Source organism: Arvicanthis niloticus, chromosome 4 (assembly GCF_011762505.2).
Source record: "Arvicanthis niloticus isolate mArvNil1 chromosome 4, mArvNil1.pat.X, whole genome shotgun sequence".
NCBI lineage: Eukaryota > Metazoa > Chordata > Mammalia > Rodentia > Muridae > Arvicanthis > Arvicanthis niloticus.
The window spans coordinates 7050916-7069025 of record NC_047661.1 but is presented as its reverse complement, the minus strand read 5'-3'; the positions used below and the strand labels follow the sequence as shown (position 1 = coordinate 7069025).

The 18110-nt window shown below is 37.5% G+C and overlaps 1 protein-coding gene across 3 annotated transcripts in view; it reads left to right on the top strand.

The window, feature by feature from the left end:
• Agtr1 (angiotensin II receptor type 1) overlaps positions 1–13683 on the top strand; it is a 64002-nt gene extending 50319 nt beyond the window's left edge. For all 3 annotated transcript variants that reach the window (XM_034500747.2, XM_076932186.1, XM_076932187.1), the window contains one exon: positions 11617–13683. In XM_034500747.2, coding sequence (XP_034356638.2) covers positions 11617–12744 — 1128 coding nt within the window. In that variant the 3' untranslated portion in view covers positions 12745–13683. The remainder of the gene's footprint in view (positions 1–11616) is intronic.
• The last annotated feature ends 4427 nt before the right edge of the window (positions 13684–18110 follow it).

Genomic DNA, 18110 nt, shown 5'->3' with positions numbered 1-18110 from the left:
TTCTCATTCCTCTTTATCTGATTTGTAATTTTATCCAACTTACAGGCAATAAAAGTTGAAATTAACTGGAAGGAAAAATGAATCTATGGTCCTATTTATTCTATGAGCTATAAGTGAGCAACTGCAGATGTTTTGAAATTGCAAAGAAACTGAGTTTATGAATGTTTGTTTATAAAAACTAGAGTGTTAAATATTTCTAACCTACCAGCTTATTGTTTGAAATGTCTCTTGGCTAGAAAAAAAAACAGTGTTCTATTTTCTACTAGAGGGCTTCTAACAAAGAAAAATCACTTTGGTGTTAGGAACTATGCCTTTGAGGGGTGTTGACTAAGCCAGATAGAAGAAGTGGGTATTAATACTTCAGGAATAATAAAAAAAACACAAAGAAGCTTCCTGTCAGAGCCAAGTTCAGGAAGATGGGAGCTGACCTGAACAGGTTTGTTGCTGGCAATAAAAGCAGAAATCCCTCCATAAATTAGCAGTGGTAAAAGGAGAATTACCTATGGCAAACTAAAACAAGAAGAGACAGTAGTCTTGGTGTAGCCAGGATGTGCAAACATCTTCTCTTGGCCCTTAAGTATTTGTTGATGTGTGAACTGTATGCTGCTACATGAACTAATAAAGTTCTCTTAGGCAGAGATTCTGTTTTAAATTGGTAAACCAAGGAATCCACGTTATTTTACCTTATTTTACATTGTGAAGAACAGCCATGTCCAGAAATCAAAAAATAATAATAATACGATATTGCAACTATTTTGGGAAGAATATGTCCTTAACTCCTCCTCAGTGTAAAATATATTCCTGGGGATATATTTTAATTTCAGATTTGACGAGCGGCATGTGGTAATTTTTTAATACTAATCAAATTTTTATAGGAAGTTTCACTCACCAGTAACTTTATTTTTCTGTTGGTATCAAGTTATTTACTTTATATCAGCCTAGCATCCTTAGCTCTTATCCCAGCCTGTTTAGTTAGAAAGTAGAAGAAGCCCAACATAGAAGAGAGGAGGATCTCCTCTCCCACCTATTCCCAACAAGGCTATCCTCCCCTAAATATACAGCTGGAGTCATGGGTCCGTCCCTATGTGCTCCCAGGCTGGTGGTTTAGACCCTGGGGAGCTCTGGTTGGTTGGTATTGTTGCTCTCCTCATAGGGCCACAAACCCTTTCAGCTCTTTCAGTCTTCTCTCTAACTCCTCCATTGGGAACCCCTTGATCAGTTCAATGGTTAGCTGTGAGCATCTGCCTCTAAATGTGTCAGATTCTGGCAGACCTCTAAGGAGACAGCTTTATCAGGCTTTACAAGGCACAATCTAACTTGTATTTTCTGGGCTTCCAAATCCCTTTTTTGTCCTACAAAGTGTTTGCTTCTGAGAACGTTTATATATCCATTCTTTATCACAGATATAATCCTGTGTTATTTTTCTTAGTAATCAACTTAATTTGAAAAATTAAACAATGCTAAACTATCAAAAGAGAGAGGAGGAGGAGGAGGAGGAGGAGGAGGAGGAGGAGGAGGAGGAGGAGGAGGAGGAGGAGAAGGAGGAGATATCAGAGTAGAAAGCAAGTTTGAACCATTTTTATTGCAGTTAGTGGTACTGTTTTATTTTAATTTACACAGAATTCAAAAGGAATTATTCAAACTGGAAGACATGTACATTTAGCCAAGATTTTATTGCCACTTTTCAGTTCCCTACCAAGTTATTACCCCTTGTTTGTGCTTGAGTTTCTTTTTCTTCTAGCATTGCATCATGATGTATCCCAATCTGCCTTTACCAAATTTATTTGCACTGGAGGTGATTAGTCATTTACACTACATTATATAGTATCAACCAAAATCCAAGAGCCCTAAGATCTCATGGCATCTTCCCATGTTTGTTGTTGCCTCCAGCCTTATAGCCTGAATAGCCAGATCCTTACAACCTCATTCTTATCCATTGCTTTACAGATAAAGACAATGAGTCACAGATGACTGAAAATCCTAACTCTGTGCCATAGAAAGTCAATCATATGTTGGCTGCAGATATTGTGGGTCTCATCTCTATGCTCCTTACACCTCTGACCTCACCAACTCGGGCTCATGTGTCCTCAGATGGATTGTTCTAAGATAGTTTTAAGTATGTTGTAGAAATAGTACACAATCCCACTCAATGTAAATTTATTATAGATAGATAGGAATAAGTGAAAGATGCATTTTATAACACTCTGCTGGGAAGACTAGCTACATCATTCCTGAGTGTGTGGGAAAGTGCAGAATGTACTGAGCAATTCTTAAGCTCTGCATACCGGCTTCTCCAGTTGTCACCATTGACCTAAAAGGCCAGATGAAAATACTACTTGAAGCAATGTTGCTATTCATTGCACTTAAGTTTATCTGTTAATCATTATTATTGGCATCTATGCCATATTTGGAAACTTAAATATCTATACCACAGTGTTCTTCAACTATTAATATGCATCAAAATCACCTGCTTGCCCCACCCACAGTTTCTGACTCAGTGGATCTAGGTAGTGCCTGAGTTTTGCATTCCTAAAAAGCACTGAATGATACTGAGGCTGGGATGTTTCTCATGGGGTCAGCTACAAAACATATGTAAGCCAAGCTCTGCTGATGTCCACAGAGGTAGTCATGCCAAGTATAAGGAACATTTGATCATAGCTAGTCTCAACAGATACATGCTAAGAACATCAGTGATACGCCATTCTCTGATGAAATGATGCAGTGAAATGCAAACTCAATGCTTCTATTGGTTAAGTGTTAAAGTAATAGTTTTCATAGCTTAAATATAATTAAATATATTATCAAAATTAATTTTACCCAGGATCTGTTTGATTTAGTTTTAATTTAATTCTTAATGTGGCTACTACAGAGGTGGTGATTATATTTGTGGTTCATACTTCATTGCTTTTAAAAAGCACTGTCCAACTTAAAGGACTGGAAAAATGGAGATTAGTGAATGACAGAAGATTCAAATCCCTGAAAAACACTTTGCAGTGAAGTTGGAGAAGTAGAGAAATGGTATCTGTTGGTTTGGATTTGGCCTGAAGTTCTCAGTTTATACCTCAGCACTTGTCACATGTTTTAATGTACAAATTATATAATATCTACCATCTTATATGTCTTTCAGTATTAACCAAAAGTCTTTTTATAATTCTTAAAACCAGTCCAGGAGATGGCTTAGTCAGTAAAGGAACTTACTGCTAAGGCTTGTGACCTGAGTTCCTGGAACCTACATGATAGAAGGAGAAAACTGAGTCCTGAAAGATGTCCTCTGACCTTCACACACATGTGCCATGGCATGCATAAATCCACATATACACACACAAACACTAAATCAATCAACTAACCAACCAATCAATAATAAGATACAACAATCTTTAAAACAGACTTAAGATTATAATGAAAAAAAATTCTACTGAGTTTAAAAATTAAAAATTTCCACCAACCTTTAAAACTGAGAACTGTCTTCTCTTCAGTTGATGTAACTTGCCCTTGAATAACCTTATAAAAGTTTATGTTTTTAGTGTGTGTTCTGTCTTCCCACCCTCTCACTTGTTACTTGTAGCAAACAGGAAACAGAAGTGAAAACAGGTGGTGTCATTCCCAGGCTAAACACTTTGTAATGTTTAAGGAATGACAAAGCAGGATATTGAATTACCAGTTGGAGGTGGTTGGTTAGTAAAAGAAGAGACTCATTTCTGGAACTCCAATGCTGTCCAACTTTACTTGGGTCCTACAATTTCTGCACAATTTCTTGATATTTAAAAACAAAAACAAATCTTGGGGCTAGATATGGCTCAGAAGTTAGGAATGCTTCTTACTCTTGCACAAGATCTGTTCCAATTCCTAGCATCAAGATGGCAGCTCACAAACATCTATATCTTTAGTCCCAGGGGACACAATACCATCATTTGACCTAAAAGGGCACTGCATATATGTGGTGCACATATATTCATGCAGGCAAACACCCATACATATAAAATGAAGTAGATGTAAAAAAAATTAAAGCTTATGAAAAAAAGTATAATACATACAAGAGCATGGTCTCAAAACCTAAATAGAACACAATCAGATAACATGTCCTTCCTGTGGTTTGTTCTCTTAGGACAGAAGGTTCTGACATTGTCTAAACATTACTGACTGAATCATTCAGATGGTACATGACATTGTAAAGATCTTTCCTTTTTACTTGCCTCTGTTTTTATCTGGTAATCAAAAAACACATTTTACTATTGGTTAATAGTAAAACTAATAATTTATATTCTGTCACAAATAATCCATGACTATCTTCATTTTCCTATGATTTATTTTAATATCACCTTGTGGCTTGCTTTTGTGGGGTGCCATAATCTTGCCTCCCTGACTGTAGGGCTTGCTTTTAATTTTGTTTTCCACCATAAACTATTCTTTTCATACCATTTCACCTTGCAACAATATTAAATAGGCATGAATTCTACAAAGACTCACTACTTTTGACTACAAGTGAAATGAAAGAGGCTTGTTTACTCAGGATCTACCAGGATACATGGGAAGCATTTTCCTTAAGTGTTAACTTTATAAACAAAGAATGAAATTGTTACTATATAGGTTATACATGTAATTTATTTATTTATTCTGAAAATTTTATTTTGTTATTATAATTGGAAGACTGTTCAATATAGGATTATTAATATATGTCATTACACATACTTATAACTAACAACATATTTTGCTTGCCAAGACAAGTTGCCTTCAAAATATGCATAGCACTTGAAAAGAAATACTATGCTATTTTGGTGCTTCAGGGGATTTTTATTAAGTATATAATATTCCTCAAAGATGCAGAAGCCTAGAGACTGTGATTGCCTTGGTCAATTTCACCAAGCTAGCAAATGGGAAAGCCAGAAGCAGAATTTTCACCTTGTCCAGGAATGATTTGCAGACTGTAGTTCAAAGATTATTCATACTGAAATAGGAACATTGAGTAATTTGGAAAAATGTATAATGCATATTTCCACTTTTAGATTTAAGTTTTATAGCTCTGTGGTTTGTATATTTAAAACTTTAATCTAAATTATTGTTATGACGATAATAATGCCTACCATAAAACTTATGATGAATATAAATTCTAGTTTCAGAAGGGCCTGAATCCGCACTGTCATGCCTGACTAGTCACTTAGTCTTCCTTTTAAAGTGATGTTTTAAAGTAAAATAAAACAATTTCAGCAATTATACCGATTCTCACACACCACACTACACACACACACACACACACACACACACACACACAGGATGTTTGTGGATGGAGAGAATAGACTGTCTTGCAGAGGACCTGAATTCCATCCCCAGCACCCATATCAAGCAACTCACAACTGCCTTTAACTCTAGCTTCAGATCAGATCCCTTTGCTCCACACCCATGGATACCTGCATTCACAGGCTCATATCCACACACAGATATACACATAATTAAGATAAAATGAAACTGCTTTTTAATCTGGAGGAGGGATGTTGGCAGATGGAATGACATAGATATTACTGAGAAGCCCACAATAGTTCTTGCTTTTCCACCCACTGACTAGGACTGCTGCTGTGCAGGCTCCATGACTACACCATCAGAACTCTGTTTTAGTCCTCATGGCCAGGCTGCTGGTGTAATGAAGTGTGCTGAGTGCACTGGAAAGCTCTGTGACCTCATAAACCTGCAGAGTGTGAGCATGAAGAAGACATCAGTCGGTGTACTTACTGGCTTTCATGAAATTCCTTTCCTAGCCTCTAGACCGTTCACCTCTCCTCACTCCTTGAACTCCTCCAACCATTTAACTCTTTATATTTAATATAAAGAGAATATTTTCTGCTGAAACCATAGTGTCAAAGAGGGATTTTTTAAAGCACAATAATTGGATTTGATCACATATCTTTGATCACTATCATTTATTTCATTTTGAAATTAAAAAAAAAACACAAAATGCAGTGAAAAGTTTGGGATAGTTGAGCAGACACACTGGGACATATGTTATTCTGTCTATAGTTCAGAGTGAGTAGGGATTTCTAGACAGAAAAATTTATCTTGAACTATGTTTGAGAAACTAAGATATGGTATTGACATTTTACTTTCATCAACATTCATATCCCAGGTTGAAAGGAACTTCTGTATTTCCTTTCTTAAAGGAGTTGGCATCAAAGCCTGATGCCCAAGTTAAATCACCGGGCACATAGTTGAAAAAGAGAAATGACTTAAGTTGTCCTCTGCCCTGAACATGTGTGCTGTGGCATACACACAAACATGCACACACACACACACACACACACACACACACACACCATGTACAAACACACACACAGCATGAAATGGACAGGAGTTCTTAATATAGAATCAAAATGCTTAAGGAAATAAAAGAACACACAGCAGCCATAAAATAGGCATAAATTGTCAAGACATGGGCTCTTTTGTTTGGTGTTTTGCTTTGTTTGTCTGGTTGGTTGGTTGGTTGGTTAAGAAATCATTAGAGACTAAAATTTCAATGCCAACTTCTCTGAGTTAATGAATATATAGTACATAATTACTGACAGTTGTGCCCAGAACTGATGCTGGAGAAGATGGACACACATGAAAAGAAAGGGCTGCTTTCTAATGTCTAATTTATAAAATAGACACAAGAAAGTAACCAACACTGTAAGGGAATAACTTATAAATAGGCTTATTCCTTTTATAAATGAACTAATTATATGAAAGATGAATTGAAAATATTGCTTGTGAAAATACAACTGTGATCTAATGTGGGCATCAGGCTTGGTGCAAACTGTCATTACCCACCAAGTCCACTGGCCCAGACTCTCACTTTATAAAAGGAAATGAAGAAATTCCTTTCAACCTGGGATATAAATGTTGATAAAAGTAAAATGTCAATCCCATATCTTAGTTTCTCTATATTAGCATAGGGAACTAGGTAGTGTGTTTTTTCTTTAGATTGAATACTCACTAAAAATAAAGCAGCACACTTTTTACATAGGTTTTGCATTGCCTAAAAGCTTTAAGTATTAACACTCTAGTCAGAAGTCTTGGGAACGTTTTTTTTCAACACTAAAGAACAGTCTCTAGTCTTCTACCGGCCTCAGGGAACCAAGAAAAATATAGAGAAACACCAAGTAATGACCACAAAAGTAAGCAGATGCAAGGCCCCACCTGCATAAGGGCAAATTTGTTCAGCTGCTTCCCATTTCTTTTTACCCATACTCCTTGAAAAACAGCTTGAAGTTTTAAGCCTTTTAATGACAACATGAGAAATATACCACTGATAAACCTGTTTGTATTCTCTCACACTTTCCTTACTGATAGGTGTTTGAGTCAATGCTTGCCTTGCCTTAAAAAGGAAAGTCCAATTTCAACTTATTGGACCCCATTAAAATTAATGCCCAGTACTTTCACATAATTTCATTTCATTATATGTTTTATATTCAAAGCGAATCAATTCCCATCTTATGGATAATGAGACTGAGGCTAACATCAGAGAAATGGTATGACATAACCAGAATCTCACTGTTCTGGAAGTGACACAGAGTGATCCATTAGAAGTATTTCTAATCCAAATTTTTCTTGCCCTGCCTATAGAAAAATGGTACATAAAATTCATACATACCATGGAGCCTGAGTAAAGGGCAATAAAAAAAAACTAAAATTAGACAGTTTTCCTCTTTGGCTCTTTAATCCTTATTGAAAATTTTAACTGCCTCATAAATCCATAAAATATACATATTTATGCACTGCCATGATATTTTAATATGTATACTCACTATGTGACAAAAAGTGTCAAATGTATCTATCTCTTTAACTATTTCTTATTCTCTTTTCTCTCTGATAAAAACATTCAGAACCCCTTCTTTCATCTTCTTGTCAGCATACTGTGTAACAGAACAAGAGATGGTCTTACCTCCACCTGACTGTCCCTCAGTACCCATTTGATTCTTACTCTTGTCAGCATTCTTTCTGTTCAGGATCCAGATCACTGGGCACAAACAGAAAGGCATCTGATTTCTGTGTCTTACAATTTTTGTTTTCCTAATGTATCACAATTTCTTCCCCAAACAGAATCCTTGTAGTTTCAAAGAAAGAAATTACATTGCTCCTTCTTCCTCAATGAAGGCAGGTGACAGTTATAGCAGTTCCTGTATAAACCTATGACATGATAATTCTATGACGTGGTTAGGGGAAGGTTTTATTGTAGATATAAAAGAGGCAACAGCCAGAGGCATCTGGAAGTGTCTAGAACAGAGAAAGGAAAAGGAAAGTAGACTGAACATGGCCAGAGGACAGGATCTGACCATGAAAGAAGCAGGCTCAGAGAGAACAAGGGAGAGAAACAAGGGGAGACAATAGATTGGGATTAAGAAAGCAAGAATAAATAGGGCAGACAAAAAAGAGCGAGGAGGAGGGAGACAGAACATATGAAAACTAACAAGATAGTAAAGGTTATGAGTAGTTAAGGGGAGGGAAACCTGTGAGCTTAGGGTCCAGGAGGAGATGGAAAGGGCTCGCATAGAGTTTGGAATGTGTAGCAAGCACTTGTGATAATGAAGGAGCCTGGAAGCCAGCATGCACTTGGCCATGCTAATAAGTACCACAGATAGTAATTTGTCCTTTCTGCCTTTTGGAATTTGGGGATATAGAGTTTCCTTTGGAGCCAACAGTTCCATTCTACTCTAAGGTCCATGTTTCTCCAGAAAAACTTATCAAAGTATTGTTAATGCAGAATGGAGAATGTCATGGCACTCTCCCATTCAGAATGTCCCAGTGCACATTTGGACCTACACTTTGAAGAAGTTATTCAGCATCTGAAGATTCATAAGAGCCAATTCCCATAAATGTGCTGTAGACATCTCTAAGGAGGGAAAAGTCCAAGCTATAACTTCATCTCTACTACCTCTTGGCTGGCCAGCTCGCTTCCTTTAAGTTTTTACTGTTCCTTTCCCTTCACTCCTACCCCCACCCCCACACCATCCAAAACACAAATGCTTTCCTTAAGTTCCTCTGCCATTTTCATGCTCTACATTTCCCACCAAGCTGGTCAACTATAAACAGAGAGCATCTCACAGGCCTTAAAACACAGTGAAGATAATTAGATCTCTAAGGCTCCTGCCTTCCTCTTAGAAAGGAACACTATAAAGAAAGAAAACTCTGCCTTACTAATTTTCACACTTGAACATAGCAGCATAGCAGGCACTGGGGACTGTGATCGATGTTAGGTGTCTGCAGAATATATCTGTCCACATTCATGTTCCTTTTTTCTTGGTTTTTTTTTTTTTTTTTTTTTTTTTTTTTTTTTTTTTTTTTTTTTTTTTTTTTTTTTTTTTTTGAGACAGGGTTTCTCTGTGCAGTCCTGGCTGTCCTGGAACTCACTCTGTAGACCAGGATGGCCTCAAACTCAGAAATCTGCCTGCCTCTGCCTCCCAAGCACTGGGATTATAGGCGTGCGCCACCACTGCCCGGCCATGTTCCTTTTTTCTTAACTCCCCAAAATTCTTCTTCCCTTCTTTCAGGTATTGAGTATGAGAAATATGTTCCTTGTTAGGTGATAAATCTTGGTCATTATTCAAATGTTAAATGGATATGTGAGCATTTTCAGTGCTGTGTCTAGAGTCTCTCAAGTAATACACTAATTACTCAATTAATCAAGACCTCATTAAAATTTCCCAAGTATGAGCACTGTCTTAGGGTTTCTATTGCTGAGATCAAACATCACATCCAAAGCAACTAGGCAAAGAAAGCGTTTCTTTGATCTTACAGCTTGTAGTCCAAGGGAAGTCAGAACCTGGAGGCACCAACTGATGTAAGGCATTGGAGGGATTCTGCTAACTGATGTGCTCCCCATAGCTTGCTCAACCTGCTTTCTTATAGAACCCATGGCCACCTCCTCAGAGATGGTACCACCCACAAAGGGCCACATCAATTACTAAGAAAATGCCATACAGGCTTGCCTACAGGGCAATCTTATAGACATTTTCTCAGTTGTATTTTTTTTTTCAGATAATATTGACTTGTGTAGAATTAACAACAACAACTACAACATGGTCAACAACAAGTCAACCAGCAGACTCCTCTAGCTGTTCAGAATAATCTTTTACTTATCAACTAACAGCCAGTGTAAATCAACTGAAGTGCAGAAGTAGCAGACCTCGTTAATAAGTTGGATTTCAAATCTATGCTTATAAATCTTTCTTTTCAAATGCAGATGATCTCCCTTTTGTTCTAAGCTGGTAGTGGTTTCAGACTAGTCAGTACAATTTTACTCACTGCCAACAAAATTAATGCAACAAACTGATTAGTGTGGTGTCAGGAGGGAAAGAGAAAGATGACGAGAATTTCTTCCTTGCTATAGCAACTCAGGGCTCCCTAGGGATTGTCATACTTGAAGTAAATTCCTTTCTATTTTTGGTGTCCTTATTCTCAAGCCAAGCCAAATATTCCTACCCTCAGTATAGAGTTCACTTGGGCTTGTTTCATTTTTTTTAAACATTCTTTAACCTTGACATTTCCAAATATTTTCCTGAGGAAAAGCTAACCACTTACAACTAACTACATATGAGAGTATTAGCAAACAGGAAAATTAATCTGTACTAAGGTATGAATGAGTACTAACCAATAAAAGTTTTATGGAAAAATCAACATATAAAGAATATTTATCTAAGGAAACTATATTGTTAGATTGGTATAAGTCCCATAACTATAATGAAAGCAACAAAACATATCAACAAGGCCATTAAAGGGAAGTCCTTTTGACTGACAGAGAACTAAGCCTATCTCCCTCAAAGCCATGAATTCTGTCAAGTTACTTGTAACTTGTACTGTTTTGTAAACCACACATTTCTATGTTTTTTCCACTGTTGTTTTCATTTTCTTGTCAATATTGCCAAGGTAACACTGAATGTTTTTCATGAGATTCTCTGAGCAAACAAGAATATAAATTGGGACTATAGAAAGTATCAGGTTTGTATACTCAGAACATCCAGGCCAGTCGCCATTCACTTGGGCATTGTTCACTCTCTTCATGAGAAATGTCAAGACACTTAAAATGTCAAAGCACATGTCTAAAGTTCCAAAACTACTTCAGCATTAAGTCCGGAGAGGGCCAATAGGAATTAAAGTCCAGAACTGAGTTGGGAATTTTAAAAAAAAATAAATAAACGGTTTAATCCTGATGCAGCCTGAAAACTGTGGAAGGAATGTTATTCCCCAAAGCTCTGAGCCTGCTCACTACCCCTCTTAAATCTATTCCCACAGTGACTGCTTAGGGGAGAATGCTAATGATCTCCATACCCACGCAAAGATTGAGAGATGAAATAAATTGATTGAAAATAATCTATGATAAGGTTAAAGATCTGAGCATTAGCTCTGCTAATTCCAGGAACAGCTTTCAAGTCATTAAGGATAGCTAATTTAGTTTTGTAGTATTTTTCAAGACTTACAGATGGTATTGTTATCAACTCAGAAGCTAGTATTTGCCAACATACACAGATTTATGACAGTTTCCCCAAAGACTAAAGTTGAATTATTACAGTTGTTCTTGAGAATTAAAATTGCTTATTTGCAACAGAAAATTACAATTTTTTTTTTAAAAAAAGAAATCTTTGTTTCTTCCAGGTGCAGTTTGAATACTGTCAGAGACCAATTCACCCCCCAAAAAGCGACATGATCCTTAATTCCTCTACTGAAGATGGAATTAAAAGAATCCAAGATGACTGCCCCAAGGCTGGCAGGCACAGTTACATATTTGTTATGATCCCTACTCTCTACAGTATCATCTTTGTGGTGGGAATATTTGGAAACAGCTTGGTGGTAATTGTCATTTACTTTTACATGAAGCTGAAGACTGTGGCCAGTGTTTTCCTTCTGAATCTCGCCCTGGCTGACTTATGTTTTTTGTTGACTTTGCCACTGTGGGCAGTCTATACCGCTATGGAATACCGGTGGCCCTTCGGCAATCACCTGTGTAAGATCGCTTCGGCCAGTGTCAGTTTCAACCTGTATGCCAGTGTGTTTCTCCTCACGTGTCTCAGCATCGATCGCTACCTGGCCATTGTCCACCCGATGAAGTCTCGCTTCCGCCGCACGATGCTGGTGGCCAAAGTCACCTGCATCATCATCTGGCTGATGGCTGGCTTGGCCAGTTTGCCAGCCATCATCTACCGAAATGTATATTTCATCGAAAACACTAATATCACAGTTTGCGCTTTTCATTATGCGTCTCAGAACTCCACACTCCCCATTGGACAGGGTCTAACGAAAAACATTCTGGGCTTCGTGTTCCCTTTCTTTATCATTCTCACCAGCTATACTCTTATTTGGAAAGCCCTAAAGAAGGCTTATAAAATTCAGAAGAACACGCCAAGAAATGATGACATCTTTAGGATAATTATGGCAATTGTGCTTTTCTTTTTCTTTTCCTGGGTTCCCCACCAAATATTCACATTTCTGGATGTGCTCATTCAACTGGGTGTCATCCGTGACTGTGAAATTGCTGACATTGTGGACACTGCTATGCCCATCACCATCTGCATAGCTTATTTTAACAATTGCCTGAACCCTCTGTTTTATGGCTTTCTGGGGAAAAAATTTAAAAGATATTTCCTCCAGCTTCTGAAATATATTCCCCCAAAGGCCAAGTCACACGCAGGCTTGTCAACAAAAATGAGCACTCTTTCCTATCGCCCTTCAGATAACATGAGCTCCTCTGCCAAGAAATCTGCGTCTCGTTTTGAAGTGGAGTGAGAGTGTTCAAAGCCTGCTGGTGACAATAGAAGCCAGAGCAGGATTTGGCTAGACAGCTCACTCACTATCAAAGGAACACTCAACCTCCAGTCCTTTCAGAGTTGAAGCAGAGAAAGGACTCAGTGGACTGTATGTGCTTTCTAAAGTGCGAACAAAGGCTTTTTATTTTTTCCACTTTAGAACAAATGGGAGCAAAGCCACTGCTACCCACCTATTTTGTTGACTGGATAATAACTACTTCTAAGGACAATGTCAGAAATTGAGTGACTGCATTGATTTGGGGGGGGGGGGGGGATATGCTGGCAGAAATGTAATGTCTCCAGTCCCCTCTCAATTCTGTTACTTTTGATTTCCACATGAAGGTATTTAGAAGGTATTAAATCTGTAGACAAGCAAAAAGGAGATGGGAGGTCAAGAGTTTCCAAGGGACAGGGAAGCACTCCACCTGTTTAGCTACCTGTGACTCTGACACCATTGTCCATGATACTACACATCTGTGCTAAGCTTTGCTAGGCAGTAGTCATCACCTTTTAAAACTTTTTGTGAAGTTCATCCAGTATCTTAAGAATTCAAAGCAATGTGACAAAAACAATGCCCACAGACCAGCTTACCTGCAGGATGTATTACTGCAGTCACAGAGCCAAACTGCTCCTAAAGCTGTGACGCTGTCCCAGGTAATTGTGTCTTCCTAGTTGGATCAGTCTTACGTCATATCTAAGAAATGTGTAGTCTTCGTTAAGCAGATTTATCATAAAGTATGTTTTATGTTTTTAAAATTGTATATATATATACATACATATGTATATATATGCTGTTGTTTGATTAAACTCTAGCAAAGTTATATTTATCTTAAAGTAAAATTTTATCATAATGTATTTAATCTTCATTACTTAAAGCATGTACTGATTTATTTTTAATTAAACCATGAGTAAACATGAAGATATTTTTTAAAGATTTATTTATTTATTTGATGTATTTGAGTACACTATTTATTGCTGTACACACCAGAAGAAGGCATCAGATCCCATTACAGATGGTTGTGAGCCACCATGTGGTTTGCTGGGAATTGAACTCAGGATCTCTGGAAAAGCAGACAGTGCTCTTAACCACTGAGCCATCTCTCCAGCCCCACATGAAGATATTTTTAAGCTTGGTTTAAGTATAACTTAATATGGATAGCTATAACTTTTTAGTACACTTATTTATTGTGGTGCACACACGGCACACATGGAATGTCAGAGGACAACTTGTGGAAGTCAGTTCTCTCTGTTCTCAGGATTCAACGTAAGTCATCAATCAGACTTGGGGGCAAGCACCTTTACCTAAGGAACTATTTTGGTGTCTGCTATACATTCCTAAATCTTAATTTTGGAAATCAATAGAAGAAAATTATTCATTTTGTTGAACAACATGAAATAAGCACATCCTTTTGCAATTTTCAAAGATATTCTGTATAACAGTAAAAACAGCCATTCTTTATAACACAAAATCTGTAATATTATTTTATCTGTAATATTAATTTTATCTGTAATATTAATATTGGGATTTATCTAATTATGTACATGACCATGATAGGAAATATAGATGATATAAAAAATGATAAAATAATAAAAAGTCTTCTTCATTGTCCTAGTGGGGGGAAAAAGATTGATTAACATTTCAATCCATTTGTTTCTAGATATTTTGTGCTCAAATACACAAATTATGACATCGAATCATAACATGCATAGAACTTTACTTTTTCATTCAGTTGCTTCTTAACCTAATAATTTTTATCTCCAGGATTGTTGATTGTATGTTCATGTATGCATAATCACCCAGGGATAATAAGCCTTTTATTTTGTTTTGTTTTCAGTACTCAAATTTCACTGAGATAAGCATTCAAATACATGGAGATGACAGATTTCTCTTCCTCTAGCAAGTATAAATGAGTATAAAAAGGTTACAGTTGTCTTTCCGGTCTGGGCCCGAGCACTGAGCAGATCCCGGGTGGCAGCTCTGCCCCCAATCTCACAGAACGCAGAGCAAGCAGGCCTCCCAGGAGCTCTAACAAGGGTAGTACCTTAGGTAAGGAGTCAGAAACACCCACCCATTACAGGGAGTAACTGGGACCGACTAAGAACCAGAAATTCATTTCTGGCCTGGAGCACTGGTTCCTTCTGGTCTGGGCCTGGGCACTAAGCAGATCTCGGACCCCAGCTCTAATCTCAGTAGTAACACCCACCACACACAGTTCTGAAACAACCAAGATAATAGAAAAGACAGGATTCAATCAGAGACAGTAAACACAGGTAGCACTAAAGAGATCCAGATGGCAAAAGGCAAGGACAAGAACATAAGCATCAGCAACCCAGTGTACTTGACATCATTAGAGCCTAGTTCTCCCACACTAGAAAGTCCTGAAGTCCCCATATCACCAGGAAAGCAAGATTCAGACTTAAAATCACTTCTAATGATGATGATAGAGGACTTTAAGGACATAAATAACACTCTCAAAGAATTTGAGGAGAACACAGGTAAACAGGTAGAAGCCCTTAAAGAGGAAACACAAAAATCCCTTAAAGAACTACAAGAGAACACAACCAAACAGATGAAGGAATTGAATAAAACCATCCAGGACATAAAATGGAAGTAAAAACAATAAAGAAATCTCAAAGGGAAGCTACCCTGGAGATAGAAAACCTATGAAAAAGATCAGGAGTCATAGATGCAAGCATCACCAACAGAATACAAGAGATAGAAGAGAGAATCTCGGGTGCAGAAGATACCATGGAAAATATTGACACAACTGTCAAAGAAAACACAAAATGCAAAACGTTCTTAATACAAAACATCCAGGAAATCCAGGACACAATGATAAGACCAAACCTAAAGATAATAGGTATAGATGAGAGTGAAGATTCCCAACTTAAATATCTTCAACAAAATTATAGAAGAAAACTTCCCTAACCTAAAGAACTAGATGCCCATAAACATACAAGAAGCCTATAGAACACCAAATAGACTAGACCAGAAAAGAAATACCACCGGTCACATAATAATCAAAACACCAAGTGCAAAAAACAAAGAAAGAATATTAAATGTAGTAAGGGAAAAAGGCCAAGTAACATGTAAAGGCAGACCTATCAGAATTACACCAGACTTCTCACCAGATACTATAAAAGCTAGATGCTGAACAGATGTCATACAGACCCTAAGAGAACACAAATGCCAGCCCAGGCTACTATACCCAACAAAACTCTCAATTACCATAGATGGAGAAACCAAGATATTCCACAACAAAACCAAATTTACACAATATCTTTCCACAAACCGAGCATTACAAAGGATAATAGCAGGAAAGCTCCAATACAAGGAGGGAAGTTATACTAGAAAGAGCAAGAAAGTAATCCTCTTCCAACAAATCCAAAAGCAGATAACCACACAAAGATAATTTCTCCTTTAATAACAAAAATAACAGGAAGCAACAATCACTGTGCCTTAATATCTCTTAATATCAATGGACTCAATTCCCCAATTAAAACACATAGGCTAATTGACTGGATACATAAACAGGACCCAGCAATTTGGTGCATACAGGAAACCCACTTCAGTGACAAAAACAAACACTACCTTAGAGTAAAAGGCTGGAAAACAATTTTTCAAGCAAATGGTCCCAAGAAACAAGCTGAAGTAGCCAATCTAAAACCTCTAGCCTGAGAACACAAATGAAGGGAATCATGGTTCCACCCGTATAGGTAGTTGAGGGTAGCCTTGTCAGGCATCAGTGGAAGTGGAGGACCTTGGTGCCTGAAAGTTTGAATTCCCTAGTGTTGGGAATTTCAAGAGCAGGGAGGTGAAAATGGGAGGATGGTGGGAGCACACCCTCATAGAAACTCCCAGAATTATATGGATTAAACATGACAGAGGCAGGCCAACAAAAGACTAGATTTCAGAATTCAAACAAAAAATTATCTTGATACTAAAATTTGTTTTGAGAATTGTATACTGCCGAATACACAGCCTTGGTGTATCTACTCATCAAGCAAGCTGAGCAGACATACTTGAACCTCTGATGTCCTGGAATTCCAGCTGGATGCAGTGAAGACACAGAATCAGAAGCTTATCAATTTACTCTTCTCCCTCTCATCCCTCTTCTAATACCTCAATGCCCATAATCAGCTTGAAGAAGTTAATAAAGAGTTGGTGCCCCTACTCCCTGGGTATGGGGACTGAGGTGGTTAATATTGGGTTGTCTTTCTAGGGGAAAGTAGTGGTTTTGTTGGAACAGGGAGGAATAGCTAAAAGTTATTGCATAGCCATAACTTATTGGTAAAAAATCTGTATAACTGTTATTAAATGAACTTATAAATTCTTAAATGGTACAAAATTTACTTTGATTTCAAAGTTAAGGAATATCATTGGTATAAGTTTCTTATTGATATAAAAGTGAGATTAATATTGTTACTCTCATAGGCATTGTGCCTATATAACACATTTAGGTATACAAGACTCACACCCAGTCCTTCTTTAACTTTTTTAACTGATTTGAGATGGTTAGCATGTGAGCTAAGGGCCTATAGCAAATTCATGGCTCTGAGTTTATTGTTAAGGAGTTTTCTATATTTTTTTAGAAATAGCTTAGAGGAGTTAACAGACAACAGTCCAGATTGCCTTACATAGATAATTGGTTGTCAAAACGTTAGAAGTCCACAGAAATGACGTTACAAACCTTTCTGTATTAATGTTCATTTTGATTAGAGACCTGTCTGCTTCTGACAGCTTCCCTGTCTTTGGATTCTAAGAAGAAATTGAGCATCTTTGGAGTTACTCCAGTTGTGGTGAGACAGCCACTAGGCAAGAATTGCATCTTTTCATCTACAGACTGAATACTGTCCAGAAAAGGACACACTTACACAATAGTCAACTGATTATATCTGCCAAGACAGAGTAATCATCCCTTAACAATTCTGCATTACTAGGTTTGTCAGATGATCTTGGGCCAGAAGGCTGAAGATCAGATGCTCCAACGTCTTGTAGTATAGAGACTGTCTAGATGTTCAGTGGTATCTATAAATTGGCTAAGTTTTAGAAGCTATGCTTTGTGCTTCCCATATTTTCAGTTAATTTAGTCATTCTGGATTTCTGATGGTGCTGGTTCAACTGTAGGTCAGCATGTAGAAGAATGCAAATCAATCCATTCTTATCCATTCTTATCCCTTTGTACAAAGCTCAAGTCCAAGTGGACAAAGGACCTTCACATAAAACCAGATACACTGAAACTAATTAGAAGAGAAGTTGGGGGAGACCCTGGAATACCTAGGCACAGGGGAAACGTTCCTGAACAGAACACCAATGGCTTATGGTCTAAGATCAAGAATTGACAA